The following is a 13,149-nucleotide window of genomic DNA, read 5'->3' as shown; positions in this document are numbered from 1 at the left end:
ACATTCTTGTTAGTGAGCATTTGTCCTTGCCAAGATAATCCATCCACCTGACAGGTGTGGCATATCAAGAAACTGACTAAATGGCATGATCATTAAACGGGATAATAAAAGGCCACTTTGAAATGTACAGTTTTGTCACACAACACAATGCCACAGTTGTCTCAAGTTTGGAGTATGCAATTGGCATGCTGACTGCAGGTGTCCACCAGAACTGTTGCCAAAAAATTTGGTGTTTATTTCTTTACCAGAACCTGCCTCCAACATTGTTTTAAAGAAATTGGCAATAGGTTCAACCGGCCTCACAACCGCAGACCACGTGTAACCAGCCCAGGACCTAATTTGAGACCAGCCACCTGATGAAACTGGGTTTGCACAACTGAAATATTTCTGCACAAACTGTCTGAAACCGCATCAGGGAAGCTCATCACCGTCATTACCAAGGTCTTGACCCGACTTCAGTGTGCAAATGCTCACCTTCGATGGCCACTGGAGCAGTCTGCGCTTCACAGATGAATCCCGATTTCAACTCTAATGGACAGATGGCGGACAGTGTTTGGTGTCGTGTGGGCGAGCGAGCCGTTTGCTGATGCGGAGTGCCCCATGGTGGTGGGGTTATGGTATGGGCAGGCATAAGCTACAGACAACGAACACAATTGCATTTGATCTATGGCAATTTGAATGCACAGAAATACCGTGACGAGATCATGAGGCCCATTGTCGTGCCATTCATCCGCCCCACGGCCTCATGTCACAAGGATCTGAATGCTGAAAATGTCCCAGTTTTTCCACTCACCCGACATGTCACCCATTGAACATGTTTGGGATGCTCTGGCTTGATGTGTACAACAGCGTGTTCTTGTTCCCACCCATATCCAGCAACTTCGCACAGCCATTGAAGAGTGGGACAACGTTCCACATGGCACAATGAAATATACAAAGGAGAGTTTGTATTTAACTGTTTCCCCAGTCATGTGAAATCCTTAGATTAGGGCCTATTGACTTTCAATTGACCAATTCTTAACTTTAACTCAGTAAAATTTTGTAAATTACATGTTGCATCTATATTTTTGTTCAGTGTAGCTCATTTGACTTACAATTAACCATCACCTTTAAAAATAACCCAAATCAAGGAAATCACCTGTGATACTTGAGTGACATTTCTACACTAAAACAACCTGGCTACCTATTTGAATTACACAATGGCAGTGAGTACAGCGACGTACAAGGAATTTGACCAAAAACCATAGCTCCATGCACGTTTAATGGGAGAGTTGTGGTGAGAATGCATACAGCTACAGATGAGGTGGATGAAGAAGCTGGAGATAACAATTTTGGAAATTACACTTGTGAGACCCAACACGGGGCACATACACACCTTTAATGCAATCAAAACAGCAGTACTACAGGAAAACATTGAAGTGTTTCAAGAATGTTTGTAATGATTAAACTACACAATTACACACAACTCCCTCTCCACCAGCCACACACTAAAGGCAATCTTAAACCAAGTACGTTAATACAGCCAGAGGAATTCCAACCACTTATCACAATTAACCCACAGTGCATTAAATCTATCTATAGATATTTGTATATATCTTCTAGGGAATTTAACATTTTTGCTCCATTTAAAAACAGATTCATTGAACAATTCTTTATAAATAAAACCAGTGGAAAAAACAAAAAAAACAAAGCTAAGTCCATACAACTCTCTTCTTTACAAATAGATCCCCATAGACAACACAGAAATCATGTGAACTCCCAAATTAATGCAGGAGGATAAAAATGCAGTAGGGCCCTTTGGTGAGCGCTCTAAGACGAGGCAGAGACCAGCGAGAAACCTGGCGAGCCTGAACGCCGTTAAACCAGTGGGGGGGAAAGAATCTCCATACATTTACACACACACACAGGACAGACAAATCACTACATTGCGCATTTACAAGAAGTCTGACTATCAAATCTGGACTGTACACATTGTAGAGATAAGACCATATTTACGGAGCCATTTTTAATTATGTCATTATTTTCCACGTTCGTCACTTTTTCATACATTTTTTTCCTTTTTACATTTTATTTCTGGTTTTACTCTTTTCTCCAGCAGCAACATATAGGACAGATTTTGGTGGAGAAGTTAGTGGTTTATTTCGTGGACAGGATGAGGGCCACGATGAGACCGTAGAGTCCGAGGACCTCGGCGAAGATCAAGATGAGGATCATGCCCACAAAAAGCCGGGGCTGCTGGGCCGTGCCCCTAACGCCCGCGTCACCTACGATGCCGATGGCAAAGCCAGCTGCCAGCCCGCTCAAGCCCACACTCAGGCCAGCACCCAGGTGGAGGAAACTCCTACGGCAGAGAGAGGATTACAATAGGATCAATACAATGGACAGGGTTACTATGTGATACAGAATGAACAATGATAAAAGCAAGCAGAGATGTTTTCAATAAGACATTTGGCAATAAAACTACAATTTCCACAGTATATTCAATGTCAGGTGTTATGGATTGACGGACCAGTTGCCTCCCAGCCTCTTCTAAAGTTCCTCACATTGTAGTATTAGGAAAGAGGAAATGCAACTCGAGCCCATTTCTAGACGTAAGAGATGTCATGAGAGGGGTTAGGCTTACTTGTAGAGGGTGACCTTCTCAGAGATGTTGTTGGCAATGAGCACCGCTACTACCAGGCCGTAGATGGCTATGATACCCGCCATGACCACGGGGATGATCGACTTCATGATGAGCTCCGGCCTCATCACCGACATGGCAGCGATCCCTGTGCCACTCTTAGCCGTCCCATAGGCTGCTCCTAAGGCTGGTGGAGGGGAAAGGAGGTAGAGAGTATTAGGGAGATATAATACATAGTGTTCTACTTCATTCTGTGATTAGATCAATGTACAAATACAGTAGAACACAGGGTTGAGCAACATGAGGAACTGAAATTGAAGATCGTAATGTAATCAGTTTCTGTTCCCTTCACGAACAAGGTCAACATGGCTACAGCTGGGAAATTCTGCTTGTGTACGAGGAAATTACCAGCATCATGTTTTCCCCCCCAAAACAGCACCTTGCCACTGATGTGCTCAACTGCAGTTCTCAAACCAGCCATTCCCCTTTACAGCTACGGTTCAGGCTAATTCTACTCGCCTCAACCCATAGTTCCCAACAGGGAATGGAGCTGTTTAACCCCTTTCATTCCATGGCTCTGTGCCAGAGCTGCAGTGTTCTAAATCACTCCGCCTCCCGGCCTGAAAAACACTCATTAGGCTCTTCACACAGGAAGCTTCTGACGTCAGAGGACAGCAGGATGCCACATCCCTCCAGAGGCAACCAGCAGCAGCACAGAAGGGACACAAACCAGCACCAGTCATAGAAATTGAGTCTATTCATTCTATTTCTATGACAGCACTAACCGGTAGGGGCCCCGCATAACGCAGTCAGCACAGAAAGGCGGCGCGTGACAGAGACCATGAGGCAGAGAGCCATATGGACATATCACTATTACTACAACGGTGCATCTATAAAAAAAATTAAATCTTGACAATCCAATAAAGGGATACTGCAAGATTTGGAAAGTAGATAAATTACCTAAATCTCAGAGTCAGACAAACTCATGGATATAATGTGTCTCTGCATGCAGTTGAGATTATTGAAGTTAGCATATCGTTAGCTTAGCACAATTGCTGGAAGTCTGCCAGTGCAGTAGCCAGTTCCTCAAAAGCTGGAGATAATACCTAACTACTCCAAAGCTGGGTGGTTGGTCATTTATTGTCTTACAAAGCTATACATAGTAACCAACATTTAATACATTTCACTGATAATCATAAAAACAAGATTCTATCCACTCCCTCATTCTTTCCCCTTTGTAGCATAGAGGTCGCAATCTCAATGGCACTGCCGTGTGCTCACAGACACCATAATAGGACAGATACAACATTGTGAACTCTATACATCTCTATGCGACAACGGGAAAGAATGAGGAAGTGGATATAATCTCTAGAGACAGGAAGAAGAGGCTGGCCAATCCTTAAAATGTACGCATGGCAGTCAGCAACCTGTCAGGCCACTACTCCCTCTACATTCACTTATTCATCACAAGACTGACGCCGTCGATGCAAGGTTTAATCACTCAGGCCATATAGAGAAGAGTTGTTCAGCCCCTGAATACGAGTGACTTAAAGTGGATGCTGTCTGGACCTACATCACTGATAGCAGAGCGAGGCATTCAGTCGTGTTCAGAATTTGTCAAACCATTGAGCCAATTTACAAAATTCGAGACAAAGTAGTACCAAATTTCTAAGACAAAGTAGTGCCAATACCCAAATGCATTTACTGCATATTGGTTTTGAGTTTCCCATCAAATGTGTCTTGGTTTTACGAAATAGTCAAGCACCTCTCAATCTCACTTGAGAGGGAAGTCTATCAACAGAAGGGCTTTATGTTACAACAGCACCTCAGAGACCAAGACAAGACCACTTCCAACCGCTGAACGGTTCTATACAGTAGATAATTTCATGCCACAACCACTAAAGCACCATCTTGCAGCTCCCACTCTGACCTGAGGTGGTATATTGTTAATGTAATGACTTCCATGTTGAAGCGCAATGAATTACCCTCTCCAAACAGCTGGCCCTTATGCCCGCTCTTTGATAAAGGAAGACCAACAACCATAGATTGAGAGACTATACCCACCAGTGTCGTGTTCAGTAGAGAAATCGTTTTTAGTGAAATTAGAGAATTAGTCACCTACAATCAGTGTTCGAATTGGGAGCTGCATTTTTTTTGCTATGGTGTGCTTTACTGAACACGACCCAGATCTACCTCAATGAGTGACAGACATTTGGGGCGGCAGGTAGCCTAGTGGTTAGAGCGTTGGACCAAAAGGTTGCAAGATCGAATCCCTGAGCTGACAAGGTAAAAATCTGTCGTTCTGCCCCTGAACAAGGCAGTTAAACTGTTCCAAGGCCGTCATTGAAAATAAAAATGTGTTCTTAACTGACCTGCCTAGTTAAATAAAGGTAAAATAAAAAAAATGTAAATAAGCATGCAGAGCGTGTTTAGGTTAGTGGAGACAAGGTCCCATGGCTTTATTCTCTGAAGATTAAAATGTTGAGTTTGAGGACTGCTGCAATGGGTGGCATGAGAGGCAGAACCCCTGTGCTTTAATCCTAATCCTCTGCGGAGGTAGAGCTTTCATCCCCCCCCCATATCACTCATTAACGTCACTACACTCAGATGCTCTGCAATGTAAAGATACTGTGGAGACGGAAGTAATCAAACAGGTGTTCAGTGAAAAAGATGCTCAAACCCAAACAGCCCTTTTATCAGTACTTTAATATGAAGCATAACAAACTCTTGGTCTTAAACAGCACATTAACTGTAAGCTACCTTGATGAAACCGTAGTGGACAGTATTGCAGTGAAGCCAGGGATATTGCCCAAGCATCTACATCTGCTTTGCAATATAGCAATCATTTATTTAGCCTACAAAAAGAACATACTGGTCCATCTAATTAAATATTTTGAGTGAACAATCCCTAAATAAAGTCTGTAGATGCTGAATCCGGGTTTCGTAGTGATGTGAGGGATCAAAATGGTCAAATGGAGTAAATAAGACCATTAGAATAATGTACTCTCCACATGGTGTTATGGAAAAATATAAAGCTACTCCTAAATCTATTGAGCCAACCGACAGAAAATATGCCATTTGAGCAGTAATAGAACAAAACTACACAACAAAAAAAGCAAGTAAATAATCAAAATAGTTTGACTCATTACACAAAAAGAGATGAGCTTTGAGAGTAGGGAGGACACAATCCAGCTCAGTTAAAAATTTGGACTTTTGTACAACACCAGGCTTTTAGGAGACGTCTTAAATACACCAGTAGATGACATGTTAGCCTTGATGTCTGCAATAGTCAAACATTTTTAAAATATGCCCCTACTTTGGGCTTTATAACACTATAAATTCTGAAGTCAAGCATCTCCTCCAGTGCCATGAATAGGCTAGTAGTTGTTAGGAGGGATAGGGTGTGCACTACTGATATAAATGTGCAGTACAGCTCACTATGGTAGACTGGGTCAGCCAGTGAAGGATATCGCTAACATGCTCGTCACAGCCAGTCAGAGCCTGTACTGACTACCAACCAAGAGCAGAGGCCTCAAGCAGTGAAGGCTGCAGACATAACAGCCCAAAACGCTACTAACCCGTCGATATGACGCAAGCGCAACTGAGGATGAGCAACTTGGAACAGCCACCGCCACTAGGGCTGGCACAACGACAGTACAACTGACCGCCATGAAAATAAAATAAAAGTTTCTTTTTTGGGAACGAAGATCTGACTGAAGACGGGACAGCCGGGTATTAGTGCGGTTAGCCAATTTCTGTGATGAAACTTTGTTGTCCCTTGCCGAAACGAGCAAGGTGTTGTAGCAAACGATGAATAGAATGGGCTTGGAACCTCTAACCCTGGAAATTCGACTGGTAAACTCGTTACTCCAATTCCTTCTTTTCTCCTATGGGTGCAATGGCCACCAGTCCACCCATTATGTCATCATTGACTTGAACGGGGACACCCAATCTCCTATGGCAGCACATGGAAAGGAGAAAAATCAGCATTTAAAATGTGTTTAAGCTATTCGAACAGTTATTACGGAGACCGGCCATTTGGCTGGCCAATTATATTCATCCAAAATTCCATGATCGTCAGAGCCCTATGCAGCGATCTCAGGTTTATCACCAGAAAGTAACACGTCGTTTAATGAAATCTAGCCACAACAACCAGTTATCAAATTATTAAGCTATCGATTATGTTAAAATTCTACAGTACAACTCATGGCGATGTTTTAAGGATGTTCATGATGCCTCTGTTACAAGTGAGACTTCTAACCAATATTTTGGATTCCATCATGGTGCTTCCACCGTGCCAAAGCAGATCCTTCACACGGAGTTAAGACATGAAAGAATATAACTGGGAATGGCAACAGTGAAATAAGTGTGAGACGGTCTTCAGAGGCTGCTGCATGTATTTTAAAATGATCATGAAGCACAATATAGGCAATGGTTTACAAACAAACCAGTAGATCAAAAACTCATTTAAAATCAACAGATAAAATGGCTATTTACACATTGTTTCTCAATCTCAAGTATGGTGGTGCAGACACCACAAGATGGCAGGCTCACATTTCCTGTAGGATATAAACCCTGTAAGATGCTTAATGCTGCTGGGCCATCATCACCGGTGTCCCTAATCAGCCCCCTCCACTGGGTGCCTGCGCCACCCACCAGCAGCCCTCTCAGCTGGCTAATTCCCCATCTGTCACTCCTTCCCACCATGCCCGTCACAGATCACGCCCACTGCCAGCTCCAGGGGCTACCCGCACTGCCCTGTGCCGTCACTATCCATAGGAGCGCAGAGTCAGCACTAAACATGTATACGACTCCAGCTAGGTTAGCCTCTAGCCAGTGTGTTTGGGCTGCGAAAAGGAGTACAAGTAGACTTACTTAATGCACTAGACAGGAGTATAACTGAGGCCACCCTTCATCCACAAGTTATTACAGAACCATGTTTTCTATAGGCCAAGGCTCCATTTTCAATACCAAAGCTGAACTACAATACAGCCAGTAAAGCTAGAGTCAACAATTACCTTTGGTTGTGAAAAAAAAAGACATTTCCCCAAATATGAGCTGTCATACACCTGCTCTCAATTGTGCAGTTAGGCTTAAATGGTTAAGATGCTGGCCATTACTCAATACAACTGCCCAGGTTGACAGACCACCACACAGTAAAGGAGCCAATAGTGCCACATACAGCCCTAACTGCTAGTAGCTGGAAGGTGACAGAAATTACATTTTGGATGAAGGCAATACCCTCTAGCTACTAGCAGTTAGGGCTTTGACAGAAATTGAATTTTGGATGAAGGTAATTGACCAGCCAAATGGTCTCCAGAATAACCATTTGAATAGCAAACCATTTTCTCCTCTCTTCACTGCATGTGCTGCCATTGAAATAGAATGGGCATCCCCATTCAAGCCAATGAAGGCAGCCATTGCGAGTGTACCCAGAAGGCGCAAAGAATGAAGTTAAAGCAGGAAGTAAAAGCAGGAAGTGTACATGTCAATAAGTGCTGTGACTTGTCATTAGCACAGTGACGCAATCTGGCGTATCTGACGTGCAAGGACATCGTGAGCCACTGCAGTGACTTCATCAGCTGTTCATTCAACTCAACTGACATTACAAAAAACACATTCCATTTAGTTTTATTTAACTAGGAAAGTCAGTTAAGAACAAATTCTTAGTTAAAATGATGGCCTACCCCGGCAAAACCCTAACGATGCTGGGCCAATTGTGCGCCGCCCTATGGGACTCCCAATCACGGCCGGTTGTGATACAGCCTGGAATCGAACCAGGGCCTGTAGTGACACCTCTAGCACTGAGATGCAGTGCCTTAGACCGCTGCGCCACTCGGGAGCCCCGAGCATGTTCTATTCATTACATTTGTGTGCTGCTGCATTGTGTTGCTTGTTTCAGCAGGGTACAACAAAGTTATCACGTTAAGAATCCATGATACAGCAGAAACGAACTCAACCGCACTAATGCCCGGCTGTCCCGTCTTCAGTCAGCTGTTGGTTAAAAAAAAACATCAGATATCTTTTATCTATTTTATTTTAACGGTTAAGACTTTTTATTTTAATGACGGTCTTCATCCATAACCATGTGCCAGCCCTACTAGCAGAAGCTGCATGATTTAAAATCCCCACTAGGTCATGCCCTATATAACATGACAATTTAGCAGAAAGTCAATTTTTCGAGAACATGCTGCATCAGTCCAAAATCAGCTTTGCCACATGCAGCCTAAGCCGTGCTAAAAGAACACATAGGCGTTTGATAAAGGGCACAAAAACGTAATTATAAAAAGGAGAAAGTACTTTGTGAAATGGTCTAATTACAGTCCTACTAGTGTCTCCTTTTCACCTAATTTATCACCAGATTTACTTAAGGCACATCTCAATAGGTGGTCCAGGTATCCTCATGATATGGCACAAGTGTGGGGGGGGGGGTTCTCTATTGTTCCCGCAAACAAGAGGTAGGCCGATAACAGAAGGCACCATCAGACCAACTACTTGAATGTCCTACTCCTTGAAATAAAATAAAAATGCTCAGAACATATTTTTATTCTTACTTTCTCTGGTACTTTTGTATACTTTAGTCAGTAGTTCTGAAAAAGCTCACGAGCCTAAAGTGGTCCCCGAAAATGGAGTACTACATCACCTACACTATATGACCAAAAGTATGTGGACACTTGCTTGAACATCTCATTCCAAAATCATGGGCATTAATATGGAGTTGGTCCCCCCTTCGCTGCTTTAACCGCCTCCACTGTCCCGCAACTGCTTTCCACTAGATGTTGGAACATTGCTGCGAGGACTTGCTTCCATTCAGCCACAAGCTCATTAAAAAGGTCGGTCACTGATCTTGGGCTATTAGGCCTGGCTCGCAGACTGGGTTCCAATTCATCCCGAAGGTGATCGATGGGGTTGAGGTCAGGGCTCTGTGCAGGCCAGTCTTGACAAACCATTTCAGTATGGACCTCGCTTTGGGCACGGGGGCATTGTCATGCTGAAAGAGGAAAGGGCTTTCCCAAACTGATGCCAAAGTTGGAAGCACAGAATCGTCTACAATATCATTGTAACTAGGGCCTAGCCCGAACCACAAAAAACATCCCCAGACCATTATTCCTCCTCCACCAAACTTTACAGTTGGCACTATGCATTGGGGCAGGTAGCGTTCTCCTGGCATCCGCCAAACCAAGATTCGTCCGTCGGACTGCCAGATGAGGCGTGATTCATCACTCAAGAGAACGTGTTTCCATTGCTCCAAAGTCTAATGGTTGCAAGCTTTACACCACTCCAGCCGATGCTTGGCATTGTGCATGGTGATCTTAGGCTTGTGTGCGGCTGCTCGGCCATGGAAACCCATTTCATGAAGCTCCCGACGAACAGTTCTTGTCCTGACGTTGCTTCCAGAGGCAGTTTGGAACTCAGTACTGAGTGTTGCAACTGAGGACAGACAATCTTTGCTTGCTACGTGCTTCAACGGTCTCGTTCTATAAGGTTGTTGCTCCTAGACGTTTCCACTTCACATTAACTGCACTTGCAGTTGACCGGGGCAGCTCTAGCAGGGCAAATAAATGGACAAACTGACTTGTTGGAAAGGTGGCATCCTATGACGGCCGCCACATTGAAAGTCACTGAGCTCTTCAGTAAGGCCATTGCATGGCCGTGTGCTCGATTTTATACACCCTTCAGCAACGGGTGTGGCTCAACTAGCCAAAGCCACTAATTTGAAGGTGTGTCCACATACTTTTGTACTACATAATTTATATTTTGTACTACATCATTGATCTGTTTCGCTCTGCTGTGGGTGCAATGTGCATCTTGTTAGCTGTCACTCATATGGCGAGAGGTTGAAGCTCCTTGGTTGAACTCGAATTGCTATGAGGCTGGGCCCACGTTGGGGGGGAAAAAAATGGCACGACACAGCTTCCAGAAAAACTGTTGTTTTCAAACTAGAGATTGTGGCTAATTGTGGTGAGACAGTAATTCTGCATGTATGAGCTACACATTAACACATACAGATCATAGCAGTAGTACGGTCCCGTGTGGCTCAGTTGGTAGAGCATGGTGTTTGCAACGCCAGGGTTGTGGGTTCAATTCCCACAGGGGACCAGTACGGATAAAAAAAATTATGAAATGTATGCATTCACTACTGTAAAATCGCCCTGGATAAGAGCGTCTGCTAAATGACTAAAATATAAATGTAAATAAAGTTCCGGAACATGTCTAAGTGTGTGTACATTACTGTATTAAGTGGCATATTGTTTTTCCACTGAAAAAAATGTTAAAAAGATTGCTGGAGTGCATGTTTAAACATTGATTCCTAATTTTGGCCTAGTGATAGCCCAAACCATGTATCTTGCAGTCAATGGCACAGTTGGTTGGTATGCTGTTAGGAAGTATATTATGCGAAATGCTTGAGTGGATGCATCAGACATAACAGGACAATAAAAAAAAGCCCAAGACAATACATCACCGTCATCACCGTCCTCCCTGTTCTCATTTGTCATGAGAAAGATCACTAGACAGTCATTTCTACACCTTCACTTGGACCTGAGGCCATCCAGAATATGAGCCAGAGATCAAATTGGACCGAGTTGCCAATTTATCTTATTAGACATGCAAATGTATCATAAATCTGATCAAATGTTCTATATTAAATCGTGTTTTAGTGGTAGATTGTTTATAGGTCTACACCACAAGTGCACTTTGTAAATCCTTTGCTACTTTCACATTCCAAATCACAAGTCCAATCATATGATTGTCATGTGATATTGATGCAAATGCCATTTTCCTTGAATCTGAGTTGTCTCGTGCAGTTCACTTCCATTTCAATTATCTGAGGCCTATACACATGAATTGGTCCACATGCGCCCAATTCCTATGCAGCAGCCTTTTAAAATCACCCGAATTTACATGGAATTGTTCGTATGACGTGGACCAAACGATGGCATTCCATTCACTTGTTTGTCATCGCATGAGCGTGCTCCCCTGCTGGTTATGCCTAACGTTACATTGCACAAATCTATAACCAATTTGAGCTGGTATTCTTCATAGTATCAGTTGTATATACTCAACATCTGACACTGATGGTCAATATTCACCATCAATAGGCCTCCTGCTTTCATAATGACCAACTCGCCGAAGATACCAGTAACGTTATGCTCAAATCTGGTGGTGTCGTAGTGTGGCGCATGTCGCAAAGCGTAAAACTAAAAGCGCCTAAAATTGAGAAAGAATGAACTCTCACTTCAAATGCGTTGATCTTAAGGTGTGGTTACTGGTAATGACAGCTTAGCAAAATACTGGACAAGTATATTAGCTAGCTAAAGTTAGTTAAAATGAATGTCAAATAACGTTACGTCAATGACAGTTTCTGCCTGGGCTCCTTTAACGTTAGCTGGTTTCAAGCAATAACGAGAATTATGCTGTTAAAATTGACAAATTACACATACAATGTATAATTTAAATGCAGCTAGCTAATAAAGATAGTATTTGAATTGTGTGATAATTACCGCTGAAAACCATAGCCGCAGAGGCACCCATCACTGCGAAGAACGGAGAGTATTCGGGGCTTTCAGACGACATTCTTTCTCAACCAGTAAACTAAATAATACAAAACGGCTATTGCTATGTTTCCCAATGGTTTAGGTACTAAACCTATCGAAGGCAACGGTCTTTAGATGTAAACTGGGAAAGGTACAAGAACACCTAGCTAACTAGCAATGTAAATGGACTAGTCACGAATCTTCAGATAAATACCCGGCGTAGCAGCAGCACAAAATGGCGAAGCGGAAAATATCACCTGACTGGTCATATGGATAAAACCCATCATCAACTGTGTGTAGGGGAGGCGCTCACAAGTAACTCTAATAATGATTTACTGCAGCAAATCAAACATAATTAAAATTACATCAACAAAAAATCTAACATAATTAAAATGACAAAAAACAATTGTATACATTTACGACTAAACCCATGCAAAGTAAATGGTTTATCTCCAGATTCTGTATTTCATTTTTTGAAGGTCATCCCCTATTTTAGTTTCTTTTGGTGTGCTCCGCTGCAGGCTTTGGAGGCGTTCGGTCGTCACTAGTTACCACAGCCACAAATGTCTAAACCCCGCATATTTCTACAATTTACTTTCTAAAAATCAGATTTTAAACATAACCTTACCTTAACCACACTGTTAAACTTATGCCTAACCTTAACATTAAATGACGACCAAAAATGTGATAGAAATGTTGACTTTGTGGCTGTGATAACTAGTGACAACCGTCGCGTTCCCATGCTCAGAAGTTGCATGCATCAACCAATGGTTGCATGTACGTCATCACTGGTGTCATCGACTGACAGATTGCTATAGCCTATGATGTGGTTAGCTGAAGCGTAAAATACCTATCCAGGCGTTGTAAGATCTGGCATACGTCAGCAACGCCTGGGCAGAGGAACACGCCCTTTCCCTTTGCTATCTAGGCATTCACCCTCCTTCAGAATGAGGAATGAAATGAGTGGAAGAAGGGTGTGGATGCTCAGGGGTT

The 13,149-nt window shown here is 43.0% G+C and overlaps 1 protein-coding gene across 1 annotated transcript; it reads right to left on the bottom strand.

Annotated features, from left to right (window-relative positions):
* Nucleotides 1–1,242: 1,242 nt before the first annotated feature.
* On the bottom strand, nucleotides 1,243–12,432 carry atp6v0cb (ATPase H+ transporting V0 subunit cb). Its single transcript, XM_029710250.1, has 3 exons — nucleotides 12,124–12,432; nucleotides 2,624–2,807; nucleotides 1,243–2,341 (listed from the first exon to the last, which is right to left on the bottom strand). The coding sequence occupies exons 1-3, from the start codon at nucleotides 12,194–12,196 to the stop codon at nucleotides 2,137–2,139; spliced, it is 462 nt and encodes a 153-aa protein (XP_029566110.1). The 5' UTR covers nucleotides 12,197–12,432; the 3' UTR covers nucleotides 1,243–2,136.
* Nucleotides 12,433–13,149: the final 717 nt, after the last annotated feature.

Source organism: Salmo trutta, chromosome 2, assembly GCF_901001165.1.
Source record: "Salmo trutta chromosome 2, fSalTru1.1, whole genome shotgun sequence".
Lineage (NCBI taxonomy): Eukaryota > Metazoa > Chordata > Actinopteri > Salmoniformes > Salmonidae > Salmo > Salmo trutta.
Note: the sequence above shows the minus strand (reverse complement) of the source record. Positions and strands in the feature narration are given on the sequence as shown.

Coding starts and splice junctions, on each gene's coding strand:
- atp6v0cb (XM_029710250.1), bottom strand. CDS start 12,196: ATGTCGTCTGAAAGCCCCGAATACTCTCCGTTCTTCGCAGTGATGGGT. Junction 2,808..12,123: donor TGCGGCTATGGTTTTCAGCG/GTAATTATCACA, acceptor CCCCTCCACCAG/CCTTAGGAGCAGCCTATGGG. Junction 2,342..2,623: donor GAGAAGGTCACCCTCTACAA/GTAAGCCTAACC, acceptor TCTCTGCCGTAG/GAGTTTCCTCCACCTGGGTG.